The 21,139-nt window shown below is 35.8% G+C and overlaps 1 protein-coding gene across 5 annotated transcripts in view; it reads left to right on the top strand.

Moving 5' to 3' along the window:
• Positions 1-21,139, top strand: part of LOC107718268 (cell surface glycoprotein MUC18-like) — a 36,969-nt gene that overhangs the window by 8,600 nt on the left and 7,230 nt on the right. For 3 of the 5 annotated variants that reach the window (XM_016525267.1, XM_016525265.1, XM_016525264.1), the window contains exons 2-12: positions 15,006-15,124; positions 16,147-16,396; positions 16,518-16,588; positions 16,661-16,748; positions 16,835-17,014; positions 17,218-17,345; positions 17,673-17,808; positions 17,914-18,026; positions 19,400-19,541; positions 19,741-19,868; positions 20,138-20,294. In XM_016525267.1, the coding sequence (XP_016380753.1) occupies positions 15,006-15,124; positions 16,147-16,396; positions 16,518-16,588; positions 16,661-16,748; positions 16,835-17,014; positions 17,218-17,345; positions 17,673-17,808; positions 17,914-18,026; positions 19,400-19,541; positions 19,741-19,868; positions 20,138-20,294 (1,512 nt within the window). The remainder of the gene's footprint in view (positions 1-15,005; positions 15,125-16,146; positions 16,397-16,517; positions 16,589-16,660; positions 16,749-16,834; positions 17,015-17,217; positions 17,346-17,672; positions 17,809-17,913; positions 18,027-19,399; positions 19,542-19,740; positions 19,869-20,137; positions 20,295-21,139) is intronic. The other 2 variants (XM_016525266.1, XM_016525268.1) reach the window with 2 other exon arrangements.

The raw sequence follows: 21,139 nt of genomic DNA, 5'->3' as shown, positions 1-21,139 counted from the left end.
AGTTTGAAGAAGTTTGGGGTCAGAAAGTAAGATATATATTTATTTATTTATTTTACAGTTTTTGAAAGAAGTGTATTATGCTCACCAAGGCTGCATTTATTTGATCAAAAATGCAGTAAATACTGTAATATTCTGAAATATTATTACAATAATTAGAATATTTAAAATAGCAGTTTTAAAATAGCATTTTATATTTTATAAAGTGTAGTGTATTCCTGTGATGGTAAAGCTGAAATTTCAGCTGCCATTACTCCAGTCTTTATCTTTGTGTTATCAATGTTGAAAACAGTTGTGCTGCTTAATATTTTTGTGGAAACCATGATACTTTTTCAGGATTCTTTGATGAGTGGAAAGTTCAAATTAACAGTAAAAATATTGTCTTTATTTTCATTTTTGATCAATTTGATGCATCCTTGCTGAATAAAAGTATGAATTTCTTAAAAAAAAAACACTGACCCCAGACTTTTAAACGGTAATGTATATACACTAATATGAATGCATTATATAAATGGATTATATAAATGCATTCTTGTTTGTTTTGTTATAAACATTGTATACAGTTTCATTCTATTAAACATTTTAGTGCATGATGAACAAATAATTAATCTATAGGCTGTAAATTGTCTCAGACTTTGTTCAACACACTCTAACTTTGCATTATTGATAACCTGACCGAAGACAGATGAAAGACAGGTACCTTCTGTAATTTCTGTCTCTGAACCTGAACACACTAACCGTCTCTTTCAAACAATCACTGAGAACAAAAGCATTTAAAATCAGTTTAAGTCCGTTTTAAAGATTGGAGGGTTTAAGAAGCAACTTGTTCCATCTGCAAACCTTTCTTAAAGGGATAGTTCACTCAAATATTAAAATTATGTCCTCATGTTGTTTTGAACTTGTATGATTTAATCTGTGGAAAATGAGGAGTTTAGTAGAATGTCCGAGCTGATGTCTTCCATGCGAGTTGATGGTATTCATGGCCTGTTAAGCTCTAAAAAGCAAAAATCATGATACGACTCTATATTGCACTATATTCCAAGTCTTCTGAGCAGATTGGATATTCTCCTTTGTGACCCACAAAAGACAGAAAGTCTTACGGGTTTCAAAAGACAGCAAATGACAAAAAAAGACAAAAATGATTCCCTGTTTAATTCGTCCTCCAGAACATTTGCTTACTTTGGGGACACGAGATGTATAATGGTAGAGGAAACAGTATTGTGGTCTGAAGACAGAACTCTTTAATTTACAAAAGTCGGTTGGGCCTGCAGGCCTGTCCTCTGGGAACTCAGGAGGCCTGAATGCGGCTCTTGTTCTGGAGGTCTGGAGGCTGCGTCGAGGCCTCAGAGGAACCGCACTCTGCTCAGCTCTGGCCATGTGCCACAGTCTAACTGCTTCTAACATGCTGCAACCCCTGTCTACTTTAACTGAATAAGAACAAATCATGTTAAAGCACAACTTTCTGCTTAAGTACATCTAAATGTGCATATTGAATAATGTTATGTATGAGTATAAAAAGAATCTGAATGCCTATGTGCTGTGGGAAAAATCAGTTTACAGATGTTCTGTTTGCTAGACTTACACAATGAATGGGTTACAGTTCATGTGTCAGCAGTGGTTTGTCATTGTAAAGGGATCTAAGTTACATCATGTGGGATGAAATCAAATGGTTCACGCCACTTTAGGTTGGTGGTTTGACACTTGTGGGTGGTGTAGTATTGCAGGGCATGATACGTCATGTAGTTGTACATCAGTCTTGAGTTTGTTTAGAGTTCATTCAGAATATTTTGTTGGCAAGTAATATTTTAAAATGTGTACTTTAAAAATCTAAATATTTTCAGGGCACAGCCGAATTATTTTAAACAGAACCTCAGTGTAGTTTTGCAGAACATCAGTTTGTCAGCTTACAAATCCTGAGCCCAAACTATTTTTATGTTTGTAAGTCATGTTCTGTTGAATTTGATGTCTAATGCCACTGAGAATCACTGTGAGCTTGGAGCCAGATTTTAACAGCCTTGGTTTAATGCTCAATAGGAAGGCTGGATGGCAGCAGTTAAGTAAACTGGCATTGTGATTGGCCTTAATTTTTGTGGCTTTCTGAAACTATTTAGCATTTATGTGCTCTTAAAATAAAGCTCTAGATCATCTTGTGCAGGAGATTGGAATGGAAATTATGAGTTGTGGATGGTAAGGCCAGAGGATGATTGTCCTCTGAATGGAGGTAGTGTCTTTCAATAGCCTTTAAAATGCGAAACACACACAACTGGATATTTAATTACAAATAATCACATGGCAATAAATCTGGAATTAAAGCCCCCTTCAAAACTTAGAGAGCTGCATTGTAGGAAACCTTACAAGTGATCAAACTGGAAAGCCCAACATAGGCAACAACACTGTGCGAGAGACTCTACTTTTAGTTTCCATAGTTTGCCATTAGAATGAATGCTGCTAAATTAACAGTAGCTTTAAAATAACAGTAGAGTAGAGTAAAAATAAAAATACAGAAATATTGGGTAAAATTATCAATTTTAATTATACTGAAACATTTTAAGCTAGACCCACATAGGACAAGCGGTTTGAAAGATGAATGGATGGATGAAACTTTTTATCAGTACTTGTCAGTATGGAACGGAAAACAGTTTATAAACCACAATTATAACACTTTGTCAGTAATCCATTCTCTGAGCTTGTTGCAATGCATTTTGGAATTGGTTATGCAGTTTTTTTTTCTTTGAATCCACTTTTTTGTGTCATTTTTAGTCAGGCCATAGACCTCCTGATTAAGTATCTAGCTGCTGATTCAATATCGATTGGATTTTGTTTTATTATTATTTTCTCATGCATTTAGCATTAATACATTTCGACAAATGGGTGGGAAAATGTTACAAATCACAAATTGATAGATTCATTGAGTCTTGATTATTAATGAAAGTCATGATTATTTACTAAAATAATACACCATGTCATGCCTGTGCCATTGTGTTCAAAAACAGTTTCCTACAAACCAACAGCATTGGTTAAGCCTGAAGTTGACTGCTGTCAGATCGCTCAAACAGAGCCATGGTTTAGAGCCACAGTGTTTACACTCTTCTGGGAAATCAGCCTATGAATGGCTTACTTATAGTTGTGCCTTACATTAAACTGCTTAGGAGAACGTGTTTTAATGGCCACAGCAGTTCTGACATCATCTTGATTAAAGACAGAAATTCTTTTGAAATAAGTTTTTATTTGATTAGACAGAAGACAGATAAACAAATTAGTAAGATGTAGAGATGGCAGTGGTTTAAAAACAGAAAGCTAAAGGAGGAAATCAGGCTCAAATACCTTCATAATACCAACATGAAAAATTCACGACCTTAAAGAGCTCGGCCATGTGATCTGAGTTTTGAAACAGATCCCTGTCTGTCTCTGATAGCAGGCCAAATATAAATCAGAACTAAGTGTTGATTTATTTGCTGTGGCTTGCTGTTATAATGAGAAATCCTGCTGCTTTTCTGCCTTTTACTGATATGGTCACTCAGAGTCACATCTGTGATTGCTATGTGGCTTTCAGTCTATGACCATTAGCATAATTATATGCTAGCATACTCCTAAAAGAGGATTGAAAATGATTTTTTTTAGCTAATTTAGGCCTGTACATTTTCAATTTAAAGTCTTTCTCTTCTAAGAAAACTGACCAAAAATATTGATGACTCATCCTGTACTATACCCAGTTTTTGTCTAATTAAATCCTCTATGAGAATGTTCCTCACCCTAATACCAGCCATTGACTTAGCATGTAGCTATTCATGTTGATAACTAAAGTTGACATTTTCCGTTTCATATAGCAAAAACACTGAATAGAAAACTGCGTTTTTCAAGTCATTTCATAGGCTCTTCAGACACATTTATGAGGCTCCCAACCTCATAACCTCTGTCACACAGACCCCTCCGTGTTCTCAGCTCATGGATTCATGACCTGAGAAATAGTTTTGTCATTGTGGATCCTTCATATATCCTGATCTGGTGCAGGCATGCCTAATCTCTGTAGAATGGTGCCTCCTTTCCCACTTGCAAGTGAAACGGACACTTGTGGGGTTAGTGGCTGATGACAGAGCATGAATTGTGGAGCGTCTGGATTGCGGGACAGAGGGTGCTCCATAATGGTCATCTTATCCCAGCCATCATATGGCCAAAGATGCCAGGCATTCCTCAGAGACTCTCCTCACTGTTTTCCTGCTCCCCCAACTAGAGTCTTGTGTGTCCCTGGTTCTTCATTCTGGACTATTACCATAAGTGTAAGTCTTTAAGTAGCTCAGAGGCAGATTTTTAATAGTTACTGTAACTTTAAGAAATACTTTTTTGTCATTATAATAATAAATGCACTGCAAACATGCAAACCTCTGTGAATCAGTGTGCATTTTTTAAGATAAGAAACTCCTGATCTTCAGTTCAAACACTACATTCACGTCTGTTTTTGATTGTGGACTTCCTTCCATCTTGGTGTAGCCCCCGGGGACCTTTTACAGGCTTGCAGGAATCCATTTGCATCCATGAAGTGAAGCAGGTTGTAAACAGCCACTGGCTCATGCTTTGAACCCCTTTAGCTATTAGCTAGTGAACAGGGATAGATGTTCCTCAGGGAGCTGATGATGACAAGGAAAAGCGGCTTCTTCTTTTCCTTCATTTATGCAAATAAATAATTTAATGGTTTCCTGAAACACCAATCTGTGCTGATCACAAATTTCTAAGAAGCCTTTTACGGCCTGCATGAAAGACTCCTCCTCAGGCAGACACAAGAGCTCACAGTCTCGAGCCAACAGGAATGTGCTGTTTGAATCAATGAACTGCTTGAGATTTATCTTGGCATGTAAATGTGAAAAACTTTAAATGTAATCAGTGTCTGATTCAGAGAGTGATGTAATGAACCCTCTGATCATTTCCATTTTGAGAGATTTGTAAATATCTAGTGACAGTATAATGAGTTTTTTTGAGACAAATTACCGATGATTTATAATTTTCGGACATTATGCTTTTCTACTGAGGATGGTTTGGCAAGAGCTCATAGTTATTCTTCTGATATTGCACTGCTGCATTAGAATGGGTCACCCCAATACTTGACTCTCCAGTAGTAAACTGAGGTTTCTGAGTTTACACAAATGTGGTCTAATAGATCACACTTAGGACATACAAAAATGTTCCTCAAAGCAATTTTATATACAGAATGGTTGTTTCTTTAATTATTGTCACTTTTGGCCCTGTGGACTTTTAGAAAATAAACTCTCTTAAAAAACTTTCCACACTTTGACTAGTTTATTTGATGTGTCCATTAGCAGAAGGTCATTTTTTTCTAAAAGTATTGAAAACTCCCACCGCAGTGTCATTTCCACCACATCTCATATTATGTGTTGTGTTCTAACACGTCTCATATTTATTCTCATGCTCTTTGCTGACGCTGTTGTCTCCTTGGTAGCCAGAACTGCAAGGCAAGGTTCTCTCAAACACTCTTCTAGTAACATTAATAAGACATTTGTTCAGGTATAATGATGCTCTCAAAACATTAGCACAAAACATTATTAATACATCGTTCATGGAATGTTTTGTTATCACAACAAATGGCCAAGCAAAGCGCACGACACTGACAAGGTACACGATACAGTACGAGACCAAACACGATTTCTTGAATGTCTTGAAACATTTTTGTTGAATGTTCCTCTAACCTTTTTAAAATATTAATACAAGTTACAAGTTTCAGATGGTTTAGACAACATTCAGAAGAAACTTGCCCATAATGTTTGCAAAATGATAAAATGGAATGTTTCCTTAAAGTTTTCTCTAATGTTCACATAACCAAGAACTGGACATTTTGATCATTTAAAGAACATTCAGAAATAATGGTTTCACAAGTTAACAGGAACATTAGCAAAACATTATTGGAACATATTTTAGCTGGGAACAAGTGTACTAACTTTTGAATAAACTTTATTAGGAGCAAAAGTGGTGGGACAGTCTTTTTTCTTACACAAAACAATAGATGAATGAATGAAAGAAAGAATGAATGATATGACTTAGATGTTGATAGTTAAATTAAATTAAGCATGTTGTAATTTATTTTTCCTGATTAATTTTAAAACTTTAAGATAGAGAGTCTGGGTTCCGGGATGAGGGTAAAACAATAAGATGTCTGCATAAAAGCATTTGAAAAGCATACAATGAAGTCATGATAAAAACATGGTTTTAATAAAAATAGTTTTGATGAAAATCAAAAGCTGGGACATAAAATTTCTTGAAGGAAGAAACACCCATATATAGAAGAGTACATACATGTCAATTTTTTTCCGAAGGGTCTCACTAGTTTTTAAGTAAGCTGATTCAGATGTGTTTTATAACTCAAGAGAATAGTTCTGTGAGTTTTCTCCCGGTCAGACCAGTTTTCTCTGTGATATTCTGTTTAGATAGTTCTGGCCTTCAGAATATGAGACTTCCACTTTTTCTGTCATCACAAGATTCCATTTCTGGAGATTAAAAGATGTTTAACTTAAAGGTTTTTATCTTTGAATGCAGTGTCTTTAATAGCTGTCCCGCATACTTGTGTGTGTCACATGGTAAATACCGCTCCTTTGGCACACTGGGAGGCTTGTGATGCGGAGTCCAACATCATGCCACTTTCTAGTGCACCAAAAAAGGAATGGGCTGCTCTCTAGTGCTCCGTCATGTCGGGTTACTGGCTATCTTTAGAGCTTAGATCTGCTTAACCAATGAGAGATCTCCATCGCATATCCCATACTTCTCAGGGCAAGTCATCACAATCAGTGCAGCATAAATAATATCCTGCTGCTTGTTCCCATACCCCAGAAATCAGCAGCTATTTTTGCTGCTATTTTAGCATGATTTTTCCGAGATGTGGGAAAATGGGACAGAGGGGAAGTGGAGGTTCATGGGAGGATGCCTGGTGGAAAAGTCCACAGAGATCACTGCTAATACACTCCAGAGATTAAGTCCATTTGTTATGATTGTTGAGCTTTTATATGTGTGTGTGTTTGTGAGCTCAGATGGTTTTGGTAAACCAACCAAGACTAAGTGCACCGTTTACCCTTCTAAATCACGGAGGTTGTCGCGGGGGGCGACAGGCTGGCGTGCCATGTTGTAGGTCGCTGGTGTGTGACACTCTGGGAGAGTGAGACGGAGTTTAACAGCTGCGTTTGTATGTATTATCTCTCCACTTGAGAGGAATAATTGTCACATTAGCTCCAGCTTAGTCACTGTAAGATTTTGGGCTTATAAATAGTGATTATGGTCTCATTACTTTAACTCCGCCATAAAACTGCTGTAAAGATCTTTCGATAACTTAAAAGCTGTGTATCACATTTGACTCAGACTGTTCTTCTTAAGGCCTTCCAACAGTCTGTCCATGTCATTCAGCAGCCCGGGCTGAAGTACAGGAACTCCACTCCAAACCCATTAATGCAATAATTAGCTGGGAAGAAGTGCCTGCTGTTTGTGCTTTAATAGGGAGTCCTACTCATCTTCATAGCACACCTGCTGTTGTTTGACGGACAGTACTGAGATGTATGTGTTACTGGTGAAGATGTATATACATAAACTGACTTTCATGCACATGATAAAAGGCTTTGGAGGCTGCTTTTAAGTCTCGTCCTAAAGCTCAGTTTTGCTAGGCTAGCCCAAATTCAGGACCCATGTATTTTAAATTAGCAAAGGCTGTCTCTCATTTAGAATAGTGCGCTAGACTAGAATTAGTGCATCTCAAATTATTGAATGTTGAAAGGTGTCTGGGATGGTTTGCAATTTCTAATGTGCATGATTTTGGATAATATTGTTAACAACCTCCATTAGATGGCTCTGTGGAATACTTGATTCTGATTGGTCAGTAGCAACATTCCGAGGTATGGTATTCCTCGATAACAACTGGTAAAAGCTGATAACACAGGCTCATCCGGGTAACTGAAGTCGGCGCTATACACATGCTAGGAACAGGTTTTCTTTGTGGAAGCTTTGCATTTGGTTAGCTAATAAAATATTAAAACACAAATCAATATTTGATGTATACAGTTATTTAATTATGTCATCCTGGTATCGCGGACTCACTCTCTCGTTTCATACAAACGCAGCTGCTTCCATTTTGCGACGATTGTTTTTTACACTAATAAATTATAGAAGATAACTAATAAACTGGTAAGATTTTAAAACGGTTTCATCTTAAATCATTATCTTTTATCACCATAATTGTTTATGTGAACTTGCTGTTTACTAGCAACTGTTTTCTTCATGGGAGTTTGCGTTCAAAAATTTATGTGTCTAACTTATGTGTCTAATTATTTACTTATGTGGCACGTAGCCATGTAATAAGTGGTATAATGTACATCCAGCCAGTTGTTATTGCAGAATAACCCCCTTCAGGGTGATACAAGTCCTGATGACCCTGTCGAGGGTTATACTGCGAAAACAACTGGCTGGATGTACATTATCCCTTACTTGTGCAACCGACTTTTCTGAAAAGTTGGCACTGTGTTGTTTTGTTTATGTACCATGAATTTAAGTAATGAATTTTAGGGTCATAAATGTAGCTAAATAATACATTTTGCTAATGATAATAATAATAATACAATTCATTAAAACATGATTTTAAAGGAACATCACTCAATTAAGAACTTTATTTTTTATTGTTTTTTTTTTTCTTTTTTGGTAAAATGTTAATAAAATATTTATGTGTTAAAGTTTTATGAATTAAATTCAATAATAGTAATAATAGATAACAGTTCATTACAACATCACTCATTTCAAAGATTTTGTATCTATTCATTTATAAAAACCTTTTAATTTATAACATTTTAATTTATTTTTAAAAACTCAGTGCAGCACTTTATTTGTTCATTTGTTTTGTTTGTATATTTTTGTTAAAATGTTAAGGTGTTAAAGTTGTATGAATTAAATTCAGTGATGATAATAACAATAGTAATCAAGATTTTATTTATCCATGTTTTAGTTTATAAAAACATATTAATTAATAATAATAAAAACTTAGTTGTGCAGCACTTTATTTTTGATATTTTGTTAAAATTGTAATCAAATATTAATTTCTTAAAATTATATGAATTTAATTGATCAGACATGATTAAAACTTATCAATGACTAAAATGGAAACATTAAAATTAGGGGTGCTCTGATCAGGATTTTTGAGGTTGATCACCGATCGCCGATCACAGAAAGCAGTATCTGCCGATACCGATCACCGATACCGATCTTTTTAAAGCCTTCTTTTTTATCATTTATAACTATTTATAGTGATACTCCAATCAGAATTTTTTAGACATTTATTCAGGACCTGAATTACATTTTTGAAAATGGGGGGAATTCTCCTCTTAGGTGTCTCTTGTGAGAGGGGAAGCAGCATGCCGGACCGCAACCGTGTGCAGTGAACGCTTTAATCCGTTAACATGAGCGCAGAAAAATACGCACCACATATGCACTGCAAACGGAGTAACGTGAACCTGGCGTTATGTGTGTGTGCGCTGCGAGTGCGAGTGTGCATGAGCGCTCGGTCTCCAGGAGAGTGCGCGAGCGCTGAATGGTTAAACACTGGCAAGAATTAAAAAGAAATGCAATTTATAAACATTAGTGACGATGTGACACTGCCTTGACTGTGCAAGTGACAATTCCTGTGTCAACTGTGCAGCGTGCAGCTCGCTTAGACGCTATGTGTGGTGATTTGAAGCCATTTGCGTATTTTGAGAGAGAAAGAGTGAGAGCGAGCGCGGTGATTCACTCACCCTGTTTGTGAAATTACGTCTCACACAAGGTTTTCAAATTACTCAAATTACTATTTTGAGAGAGAAAGAGTGAGAGCGAGCGCGGTGATTCACTCACCCTGTTTGTGAAATTACGTCTCACACAAGGTTTTCAAATTACTCAAATTACTATTTTGAGAGAGAAAGAGTGAGAGAGCGAGCGCGGTGATTCACTCACCCTGTTTGTGAAATTACGTCTCACACAAGGTTTTCAAATTACTCAAATTACTATTTTGAGAGAGAAAGAGTGATCATCAGCTTGAGATCGTTTTTTTGAGATCGGCCTTTTAGAGACCGCCGATCAATCATCCCAACGTGATTATCGGCCGATAGTGATCGGTAGCCGATCAATCGGAGCACCCCTAATTAAAATGGATTTGAATGGGTAAAATGGAAACAATACTTTTTGGTGTGGTTGCTATTCAGTATGATATGTTGCTATAATTGCATCGGCCTACTTTGAAGTGCTGTATTTTTAGTAATGAATGTCTGTGTCTTTGGGCCATTGCATGTAACCACACTGGCATGATATGGAGCATTTTCATAGTGTCAATCACACCTGATACACTGCTGTTTTATCTATTCTTAGACGTGATAAAGCAGGACATGTCAGCTAACCCTTGTATTTGCTCCATGAAGTAATGTGCAAAGAAATATTCTCTATTAAGTAGGCTTGCTGTAGGAACAGTCATTCTCCTGTCTGTTGTCCCATAACAGAAGTCATCACCCTTGGCAGCAGAATCTCAACTGGCACAAGATAATCTGCGGGGCCAAATAAACAACCCTAATAAAACAACTTGTGCAGCATTAGTTATTAAACAAACATCTGTGTGATTTGTAAAGAAAATGAAATTCATTAGAGGATGTGATAGCGTACACTGCAGAGCTGTTGTAGGCCATCAGCGTTTGTTTATGCTGTAACTCTGTGGAACGTCCTATAAATAAAGCATGTGATGATTGATATAGTGGCTCCAGCACTTCAGTTTCACTATGCAGCTATGAGAGTTTTTGTATGCTTATGAATAAAGTAAACTCTGAAGAATGGGAGCTTGACATGGCATCTGGAATCCACAGGAGACAATTGAAAAACAGGTGCATTATATTTTAACAGTATTAACAATGACCATTTATAGGCCCCTATATGGTTGCACTGGAGCTGAGGGTTGTGAGGATCATTGGGATCATGGAATCTGGAGAATGGAGTCAGACCCCCAGCCTGGTGGATTTTCTGTGTTAAAAATTGAATGTTTGGGAAGAAAGCAACCAGTTATTTCCCATTTCTAGGCCCAGTTGTGCTTGGCTGGCCTCAAAGGCTGTTATAATAGAGATTTCTATAAGATTGCAGACCTTAGCTCATTATGAGTGGCGCATACTAGAATATGACATGTTTGAATGTGTAAGTGTGCTTCTCATACATGCTGGACTGTTGAATTGTCACAAAAGTCAGACAAATTCAAATATCCCATATGTTGCACAAAGATGGATATCACATTAGATATATGAAGAATACCGAAGCCAAAAATTACTTTTATGCCATGGCCAATAACTGATAAATTACCAATTTTAAAATGTCATATAAAAAAAAGAGATCATTTTAAATGCTACAAGTGAATTCAAGCATCAAAACATTATACTGTACAGTATGAAAAATGGATATTCATTTTGAGATTTAGTAAACATTCAACACTATCACATTACTATTGTTTTTAAAGATGGACTTTAATTGAGTGTTTAGATGATGGCAAAGAAGATCTAAATGTAAAAACAGAAAAAAAGAGGCTGAACAATGAAGTGTCCAATATCGATTTCAGATATATGAAAAAAGAATTCTAATATCAGCCGATAACTCATATAGTATCAAGATATTGTGCATAGAAAAGAAAATAGAGACTTCCTCCTGGTTGTGTATTAGTGTATCTGCATGAATGCAAACGCACACGTGTGTAATTGTGCTAAGACGTTCTTAGCATCTGTAACTTCCTGGCGGCAGCTGTTCACCTACTGTGCAGTCAAGATTTCATGGGGTGATTTCTATTGTCTGAGGAAAAATTCATTCTTTAATTTGAGACTCGCTCCTTTTTCTTCTCCAGCAGTCACAGGATGTGCTATTTTTGTTGTTGACTTTGTGTGAGGTTAAAAAGACAGAACAGCTGCTTAGTATTGGGCTCATCTGGGATTCAGACATGGAGATGGTCCTTACTGCAGAACACAAGATCCAGGGGGCGAGGTTGGATCCAGATCCAACTCCTCCAACCTTACATAAACCTACCCGTCTCTACCCCCTGATCCCTAAACCCACCCATCTCCACCCCTAAACCTACCATCTCCACCCCCTAGATGTGGATCCAACCACGCCCCCTTGATCTTGTGTTCTGCAGTGAGGGGCTACTGCAGACATGTCTCACAGCTTTACTGGGAAATGTGTAAACCTTGAGTTGTGTCTTCCTGCTTAAAGTCTTCTGTTTGAAACCCTGGCAAAAACTTTGGCTTCATTGTTCAGACGTCCAGGATTTGTCCAGCACTGCTGCTCTGAAAGAGAGCTTATATTAGAAGCCTACTCTGTAGACTGATGACACAGAACAACCCATGTGTAATAATTTTTATCTGCACTCCAGACTGTGGAGACACCAAACTGTCAACAGTGGCTCATGGGCACATAAGCTCTCGCTTCCTTTTTTGGCCATTCTTTTTTGTCTGAGAGATTTTCCATGCCTAAAAAGAGTGACATGCTGTGTGTCTGAGTCTCTTAACTATAATTGAAGCTTGTTGAAGTTCTGCATGGTTGCTGCTATGGCACGTTGGCAGACTTTCATTTGTCTGCAGATCTTTCTTAGCTGGGCAAGATATTGGAGTTTACAGTTATTCTTTCTTATCTGTTTCATTTAATCTCTGTAATCTGTGAGGTTCAATCAAGGGAAATGCTGGTCATATGATGCCCAATTCTGGATGTTTATGCTTACATATGATTACAGATTTGCATTATGACAAATGAAAATCTTAGCTGAAAAGCAGATCTTGGAATATTTTATATACAATACCATGCCAAGGTTTTTTGTTTTTTTTAAAAGAAGTATCTCATTCTCACCAAGGCTACATTTATTTGATAAAAAATACAGTAAAAAGGGTAATATTGTGAACTTTTATTCAGAATCAGAATCAGAATCAGAATTAGCTTTATTCGCCAGGTGTGTGCAAACACACGAGGAATTTGTTGTGGTTTTTTTTTAAGGTGCTCCTGGTACATACATACATGCATACATACATACATACATACATATCTGACATGAGAACAGAAAAAAAAACATTTAAATAGTAAAACTTAACAATAAATAATGTGTATGAATCTGGAACAGTAGATTTATGTACAGATTTGTGCATTATTTACTCTATATAGAACTGTATAAATAAAGAGATATGCATATGTATTTACATAATACTTGAGAAAGAGGCAATAATTAAGGATGTAGAATGAATTACGGAAATGAATGACAGAACGCAGGTAATGATTAATATTTTTTTTATGCTAGTTTTTATGCCTAGATGTTCTAGTGCACAGAGATCTGTAGCGTCTGCCTGAAGGGAGAAGTGCAAACAGGTTGTGTCTGAATTTTCAGCATCATTACTCCAGTCTTCAGTGTCACATGATCCTTCAGAAATCACTCTGATATGCTAAATTTCTGCTCAAGAAAGATATCTTATTATCGTCAGTGTTGAAACCAGTTGTGCTGCTTCATATTTTTGTGAAAACTGTGATACATAGTTTTTCAGGATTCTTTGATTAATAGAAAGTTCAAAAGAACTCAAGTGCAATCAGTATAATCAAACACAGCTGGACTCAAATTAAGGTGTAGAACCATCTCAAGGATGATCAGAAGAAATGGGCAGCACCTGATTTAAATATATGAGTGTCACAGCAAAGGGGGTGAATACTTAGGACCATGTGATATTTCTGTTTTTCTTTTTTAATAAATCTGCAAAGATGTCAACAATTCTGTGTTTTTCTGTCAATATGGGGTGCTGTGTGTACATTAATGAGGAAAAAAAATTAACTTAAATGATTTTAGCAAATGGCTGCAATATAACAAAGAGTGAAAAATGTAAGGGGGTCTGAATACTTTCCGTACCCACTGTATATACTGTATAAATTGCAATGTGAAAAACAGCACACCTGTTCAACAAGGGCAATATTTTATTGGTGTGAGACACTCAAAAGAGGGAAAAGCATTAGCATGCTAACTAAACCACCACTACGAAAAATATCAAAATCAAAGATATCAAAGATTTATTTAATTTTGTTAAAAAAATAAGATCATTTGTTTCACCACATGAGTCTTCAGAAACTTCAGAAACAAGGCATTATAGTTACCTTGGTCCTACCTTTTGTACTCCGTAAACAAGGTGAATGTTTGATGGCTACAACAAAGAACGTCAGTCTTACGCTAATGCCCCTAATGCACAGGAAATGCCTTTGTTGGGAGAAACTAATCAGATTTCTGTAATGTGAAAGCATACGTCATACTCAATTATCCCCTTGTAGTGCCCACAGGACCACATAGAGGCCAGAAAGGACATTTACAATATATTTGAAAGGTTGCTGAGTAGCACTGGTGCAAAATCAATTGGAAATGTGAATCTAGATTATACACCCTCTCTGTGAAGTGTTAGCAAACTCTTTTCCTCATAGAACAAACAGCATGCCAGAATGACTAGCAGATGGATGTTTTTGTCGTGTCTTGTAGTGATCAGACTTTTGAGGATGAAGAATAGTTTCAGCCTCCTCTTGATTCAGAGAGCTTTAAGATGCTTTAAGGGAGAGAACAGCTCATTTCTGGCAAACAGTAGGTCACTTATTCTCTAGATAAATCGAGTCTTTCTTCCTTCTGAGACATGACATGCGGGAATGCTACACATGAATTTGGACATGGGTGGGCTCAGTGAATTCCACTCATAATATCTTCTCACTCAAGTGCTTTGCTCCCACTAGATCAGGTATTTGACATAGGAACATGGGTGGTGCGGTCCAATCAGAAGTGGTCTTTCCCGTGCCCTATTTCCTGTTAAGGGGTCACTCCATTCAAAGGATATTATGAAGGGGCTTAGGGAATAGGCATCACAAAAACTGTCCAGCAAATGTGGACCCTTTTACTCAACAGATTTGACTTGACTTTGACAGTATAAATTTGAGGTCTATTGACAAATCTGTGTGTACTGATGTGTTTTTAGCATGGGCCGTGGTGGATATGAGCATGGAAGACCGGGTGGATGTATTTTTAAAAGGCCAGGCTGAGATCCCCTGTATCTACACTCTGAAGGAACCAGCCAAGATGATAGTCTGGTTTACGGTGAGAAACAGGCATATTCACACTTTACATCATTTTCATTCACAAATAGCAGCTAAATGGGTAATTATTATGAGAAATGACTGGGTTTACATTTTACCCCTAAAATCAAATGATGAATTAAGAAATGAAGCTAAGAAAATAAACCAGATTTTAAGGCTATTAAGAAAAGAATAACAACTAAGTGCATTTCCTCCAGTTATTCTAACTTATGCCCAAATAAAATGTCTTTATCATTTTAAATTAAAATTAGCTTAAGATCAGTATAACAATTACTGCAATGTACATTGTAGTTTACTAATTAAAATATATATATGTATTTACAATAAATAGAAAATAATTACATTAAGAATATTTACTACAAATACAATATTTTGTATTTTCTACAGTACTTTACAGTAGGAGAAAGGAGTGTTTAAATAGATTTAATATTTTTAAAAGTAAAAGTAAGTTTAGTAGTAAGTAAAGTTTTTGGCAATTTTTTCAGTAGAATTTCAATAGAATGTACACTACCGTTCAAAGGTTTGGGGTCCTTTTTTCAAAAAGAAGTCTCTAATGCTCACAAAGGCTGCGTTTACTGTATTTAATCAAAAATACAGCAAAAAAAACGAAACTTTGAAAAGTAGTATTACAATTTAAAATAACTTTTTTTATTTTAATATATTTTAAAATGTTAATTATTCCTGTGATGGTAAAGCTGAATTTTCAGCCGTCATTACTCCAGTCTTCAGTGTCTCGTGATTCTTCAGAAATCATTCTAATATGCTGATTTGATGCTCAAGAAACTACTTTTTTTTAGTAAGTTTAAGTTAAAAACAGCATTTAAAAAAATATATAAACCTGTTCTAATATACTGTAAATGTTTTTAACGGTCACTTTTGATAAATTAATCGCAGCCTTACTGAATGAAAGTATTAATTTCTTTTAAAAACCTCAACATCCCCATACCTTTGAAGGCTAGTTTTCAAATCTAGTCTTACAATAAATGTTGAAATCTGAACATCAGCATTTTTGACTTTGTACAGAAATTGCCAGGCAGGGACCAAAGTAGGAGAAGAATCTACTACTATGATGATCAGAATGAGATCATTGAAGAGGGCAGTGAATACGCCGGGCGGATCAAAGTCACACACTCCCATGAACCACAGAATGCACGCGGAAGTGCCATTCTGATCATCGACAATGTGCAACTGAGTGACCAGAGGGAGTTCATCTGCACTGTGCTTAATGTGTCGACAGACAGTGGTGAAGGACACACTCGTCTCCAAATATTCAGTAAGACAAAACAGACTTGTCCCACCTGTTTTAGAAGAGCCTGTCCAGGCTGGGGGATCATAATAAAATGACTTACATTATTCCAAGCTTCATCCTAACACCAAACCTCTCTGTCCTTTAGACTCACCATCTCTACCTGTGATTGAAGGTATGCACACAGGGATTTCTGTTACTGTGGAGGAGCCATCAAAGGTAGAGTTCCAAAAACCCTATCAGTTTATGTACATTTTATGAACTTTGCATAATTATGGTGTTTTCACTCAGGTTGCACACTGTAAAGTGGACAACGGATATCCCAGACCCAACATCACATGGTACAAGGACAGATTTCCTCTCCAGCAATCAGATGATGGTAATACAGGACCATTAAGTGAACATTCTCCAAAACAAAATGTAATTTTATTTGACAATGACAAAAAACATCTGCATCCCCTTTAGAGGTAAAGACCATGGAGTCAGTGACAACCAAACCCAACGGCCTGTTAACAGTCGACAGTGAACTGTACATTAAGGTTAAGAGGACAGATGAAGATGCCCTTTTCTACTGTGAGGTCAAGTACTTTGTCCCTGGTGGAGTTAGAATGACAGAGTCCAAAAAAATCAACATCACAGTGTACTGTGAGTCAACATCCTTTTAGCCTACATTTACTATTAACCCCAAAAAATGAAAAGTCATAATTTTCTCATTCTCGTGTCATCCAAACCTCTATGACTGACTGACTTCTGTGGATTGATCGATTTTTGAGTGTACAGTGCTCCGTGCTGCCATCTGTTGGATCCACAAAGCATAACAGTGTCTTACCATTTAATTTCATTTTCAGACCCTACGACAGAAGTAACAATGTCCGTAAATCCACCTGATAGGCTTATAAAAGAAGGCGACACTGTGGAGATCAGATGTGAGGGAAATGGAAAACCTCAGCCCTTTTTTGATTTCACACATAATGGGGTAATATAGCTGAAATCACTGCCTAACATGTTCATTATGTCTGCTTAACTCAATACATGATGTTTACTAACCACATAACTAATATTATCTTATAGGTGTATATTATTAGCCATATGGACATTACTTTGACACACTCATCTCTGACTGATAACAGAATACTTTCTGATTGTAACATTTTCTGTAAAGCTGCTTTGAAACAATATGTATTGTAAAAAGCGCTTTGCAAATTAACTTGAATTGAATGGCAGCTGTTCTGAAATCTCTGAACCATGTGAAAAATATTCGTTGGATTACCTGCAGTTCTAATTATTCTCATTTTTTTTCCAGAATGAGTTGAGCTCAAATGAGGAAATGCTGCTTCTGGAAAATGTCAAGCGATCAAGCAGCGGGACGTATGTGTGCCAGTCAATTGACTTTGACACAAACACTGTCGCTGAGGACTCCATCAATATCACAGTGCACTGTAAGAGCATGTTCCTCTGCAGATCCTGTGCCGTGGCAGATGTTGGTGAGATGATGTCAGCTTTCATCTTCATGGTGACTAACACCTTTTTTCTTTCTTTCTTAGATCTGGATCATATTGTGGTGACACCAGAGGAGACAGTTCTGGACCAGGGGGAAGATCTCACCTTAACCTGTAACGCCTTGTCTTCTTTACCTACACAGACAGCATGGTATAAGGTACAACAATAAGATGCAGTCAAAACTGATGATGACAACACTCTGACCTGTAGTTGAGGTTATCACGTTTCCTATTGACTAAAATAAAATAAAGTATAATGAATGAATGAAAATATATTTTAAAATGTATTTCAAAATATACAAAGAACTGGCCAAAAATTGTTTTTGCTAAATATTTTTAAAAATATATCTATGTAAATATATTTGTATATATCTACCAATATATTTATGGCCATTTTTGTATATTTGTAAAAAAAAAAAAAAAAAAATATATATATATATATATATAAGCATTTAAAAATATATTTTGCCCTCTGTATATTTAAATTCAATAAAATACATTCACATATGCCAAATCTGAAGAAAAACCTTATTTGTTATCTATAGCACATGTAAACATATACCACATTTTAATAAAATTCAGCAAGGAACTTTACAATGTTCCAATAAATATATAAATAAATAATCAATAATAAATATTATTAAAAAATCATTGTAAATCTAGTTTTGATGTCTAGCAGGCTGTTCCATCCACATTTACATTTTGAGATATAGTTTGGTATATGAAGGTGGGAACTAAATATATTTCAATTTCAAACATATATTTCATATTATATTTCATTCTGTTTGCAACATATAGTTAGCATATATTTAAAATATATTTTGTTTATAAATACTTTTTTTGTGCTGTATGGGTTAGTATGCTGTCTTATGCCTCTTATGCTCACCAAGGCTGCATTTATTTGATCAAAAATACAGTAAAAACAGTAATATTGTGAAATAAATTTTCAGAAGAAATTACTTCAGTCTTCAGTGTCACATGATCCCTCAGAAATCATTATAATATGCTGATTTGCTGCTCAAAGAACATTCCTTATTATTATCAATGTTGTTATGCTTGATATTTTTGTGGAAACTAATACTTTTGTTCAGGATTCTTTGATAATTAGGAAGTTCAAAAGGACAGCATTTATCTGACATGGAAATCTTTTGTATCATTATAAATGTCTTTACTGTAAGTTTTGATACATTTATGGGTCTTTGCTGAATGAAAGTATAGATTTCTTAAAAATTGTACTGGCCCTAAACCTTTGAAATGAAATGTTAGACTATGTTCTTAGATCAATAGTTAGAGATCAATAACCTGAGACTCAGATCAAGAGTTTTAAACCCCAGATTTTAAGTAATAAGACCCAAATATAGACCAATACCACGTTTATGTGGTCTCAAAAGAGCTCAAGACCAAGGCCCATATCAAAACTACAACATATAAATAATATCCAACATGAATAGAATTAATCTGCTTGATAAACAGTGCTCTTGAAATGCTCAAGAATGCAAATTGACCTGTTTGACGGTGTGTTTCACTGCAGGATGGCATGCGGCTGGTGGAGAGGCATGTTTTGGAATTAAACAATGCCTCCTATGACACTGCTGGGATGTATATGTGTGAAGTGACAGTCCCTTCCCTGCCTGAGCTACGAGAACAAAAGTCTGTACAAATCAGTGTGCGAGGTGAGTCTTTACCTACATTGTGAGGACCGAATGTCCATACAGGGAAAGTAAAACCTGGTTTAGATTAATAAACAAACTAAATAATATCTTAATTAAAGTCTAAAAATATTAGCTCACATATAAAACATCACCAATATTATAGAAAAACAAAAAAAGTGTCTTAAGTGTTTTCAGGACTAAACATCTAAACCTGCTTTAGGGAAGCCTAAGATCACAGAGGAGATAGCGGTGGGTCCAGTGAATAAGGCTGACCGCTCCGTTAACCTGACCTGCTATGCAGAAGGCTACCCATTCCCCACCATCACCTGGACCCTCTCTGACCAATGGGTATCCTAATATCACTCTGATTCTGACCAATCAGGAACCATCACACAGTTAACAAAGATCTTTTGCTAGTAATTTAATGGGTAGTTTATGGTTGAATAGAGGGTCAGGACTGTCGATTGATAAGAATGTTGCAAAGATGAGGTGATTCAAGAAACAACTTGGGTAAATCATGATGTGCAGTTGTGAGTTACATTATTCTAGATTAATGGAATCCTGTCAGTTTTATGGCCTTTTTGAAAACTGATATTACCATGACAAAATATATATAGACTGGGCAGCCTGTCCCTGTGCCAGAAGTGGAGAACCAGAAGACGGACACTGGTGTTCTCAGCATGATCTCTGTGAGGGCCGTGTCTAAACTCACAGCCAATTGCAGCGCTGCCAATGAGTTTGGGACAGTAAATGTTTCGCGCACGATTGAAGCATGTGAGTTTTTATTTTCAGACTGTAAGAAGCTCACAATTCTCTGATATTGGTTAATGGTCAAAGGTAAACAATGAAATATTTCTATATATTCATTTATACATTTTTAAGACTGAACCAATTATCAGCTTTTTATCAACAAACCCACTGCAGTTCTTATATTAACCCCAGTTTGGGAAACCCTGGCATAATGTAATGTTTAATCCACTTCATCATATTGATATTGATATCAAATAATGTATTATTCAGGATGTTTTTAGGATTCTTTAATGATTAGAAAGTTCAAAAGAGCAGCATTTATTTGAAATAGAAATCTTTTGTAACTTTTGCATAAATGTCTTTACTTTCACTTTTATGCAATTCTTTAAGTTTTAAATTCTTTCAAAAAAAAAAAAAAATCTCACTGACCGCGAACTTTTGAATGGTAGTGTACAAATTAACCAATTATCATTGTTTATTGTTAGTTCATCATATTGATATTGATATCAAATAATGTAATATATTTTCTTTCTCTTTGCTTTTTTATATCAATATGGTACATTTAATGGTAAGTTTAAACCAAGTTAGGTAAAAAGTAATCTAAAAGTAGTCAGAATACATTACCTAAAATGAGTAACCAAGATTATGTTTCTAACTACAGTTTTCATTATGTAATCTGTAATCAGTAACAGACAACAATTTGTAAGTAATCTAACCAGCACTGTTGGTATCATGGAGTAACAACGAACTTTAAAAAAAAAAAAAAATTTTTTTATCTAGGTTAATTAATTTGATAAATATTTTGACAATCTTTTGTAAAATATGATTATTAAAATATTATTATATTAATATGAATTATTATTATATAA

The sequence above is a fragment of the Sinocyclocheilus rhinocerous genome, unplaced genomic scaffold, assembly GCF_001515625.1.
Source record: "Sinocyclocheilus rhinocerous isolate Xijiao unplaced genomic scaffold, SAMN03320098_v1.1 scaffold1024, whole genome shotgun sequence".
NCBI classification, from domain to species: domain Eukaryota; kingdom Metazoa; phylum Chordata; class Actinopteri; order Cypriniformes; family Cyprinidae; genus Sinocyclocheilus; species Sinocyclocheilus rhinocerous.
Note: the sequence above shows the minus strand (reverse complement) of the source record. Positions and strands in the feature narration are given on the sequence as shown.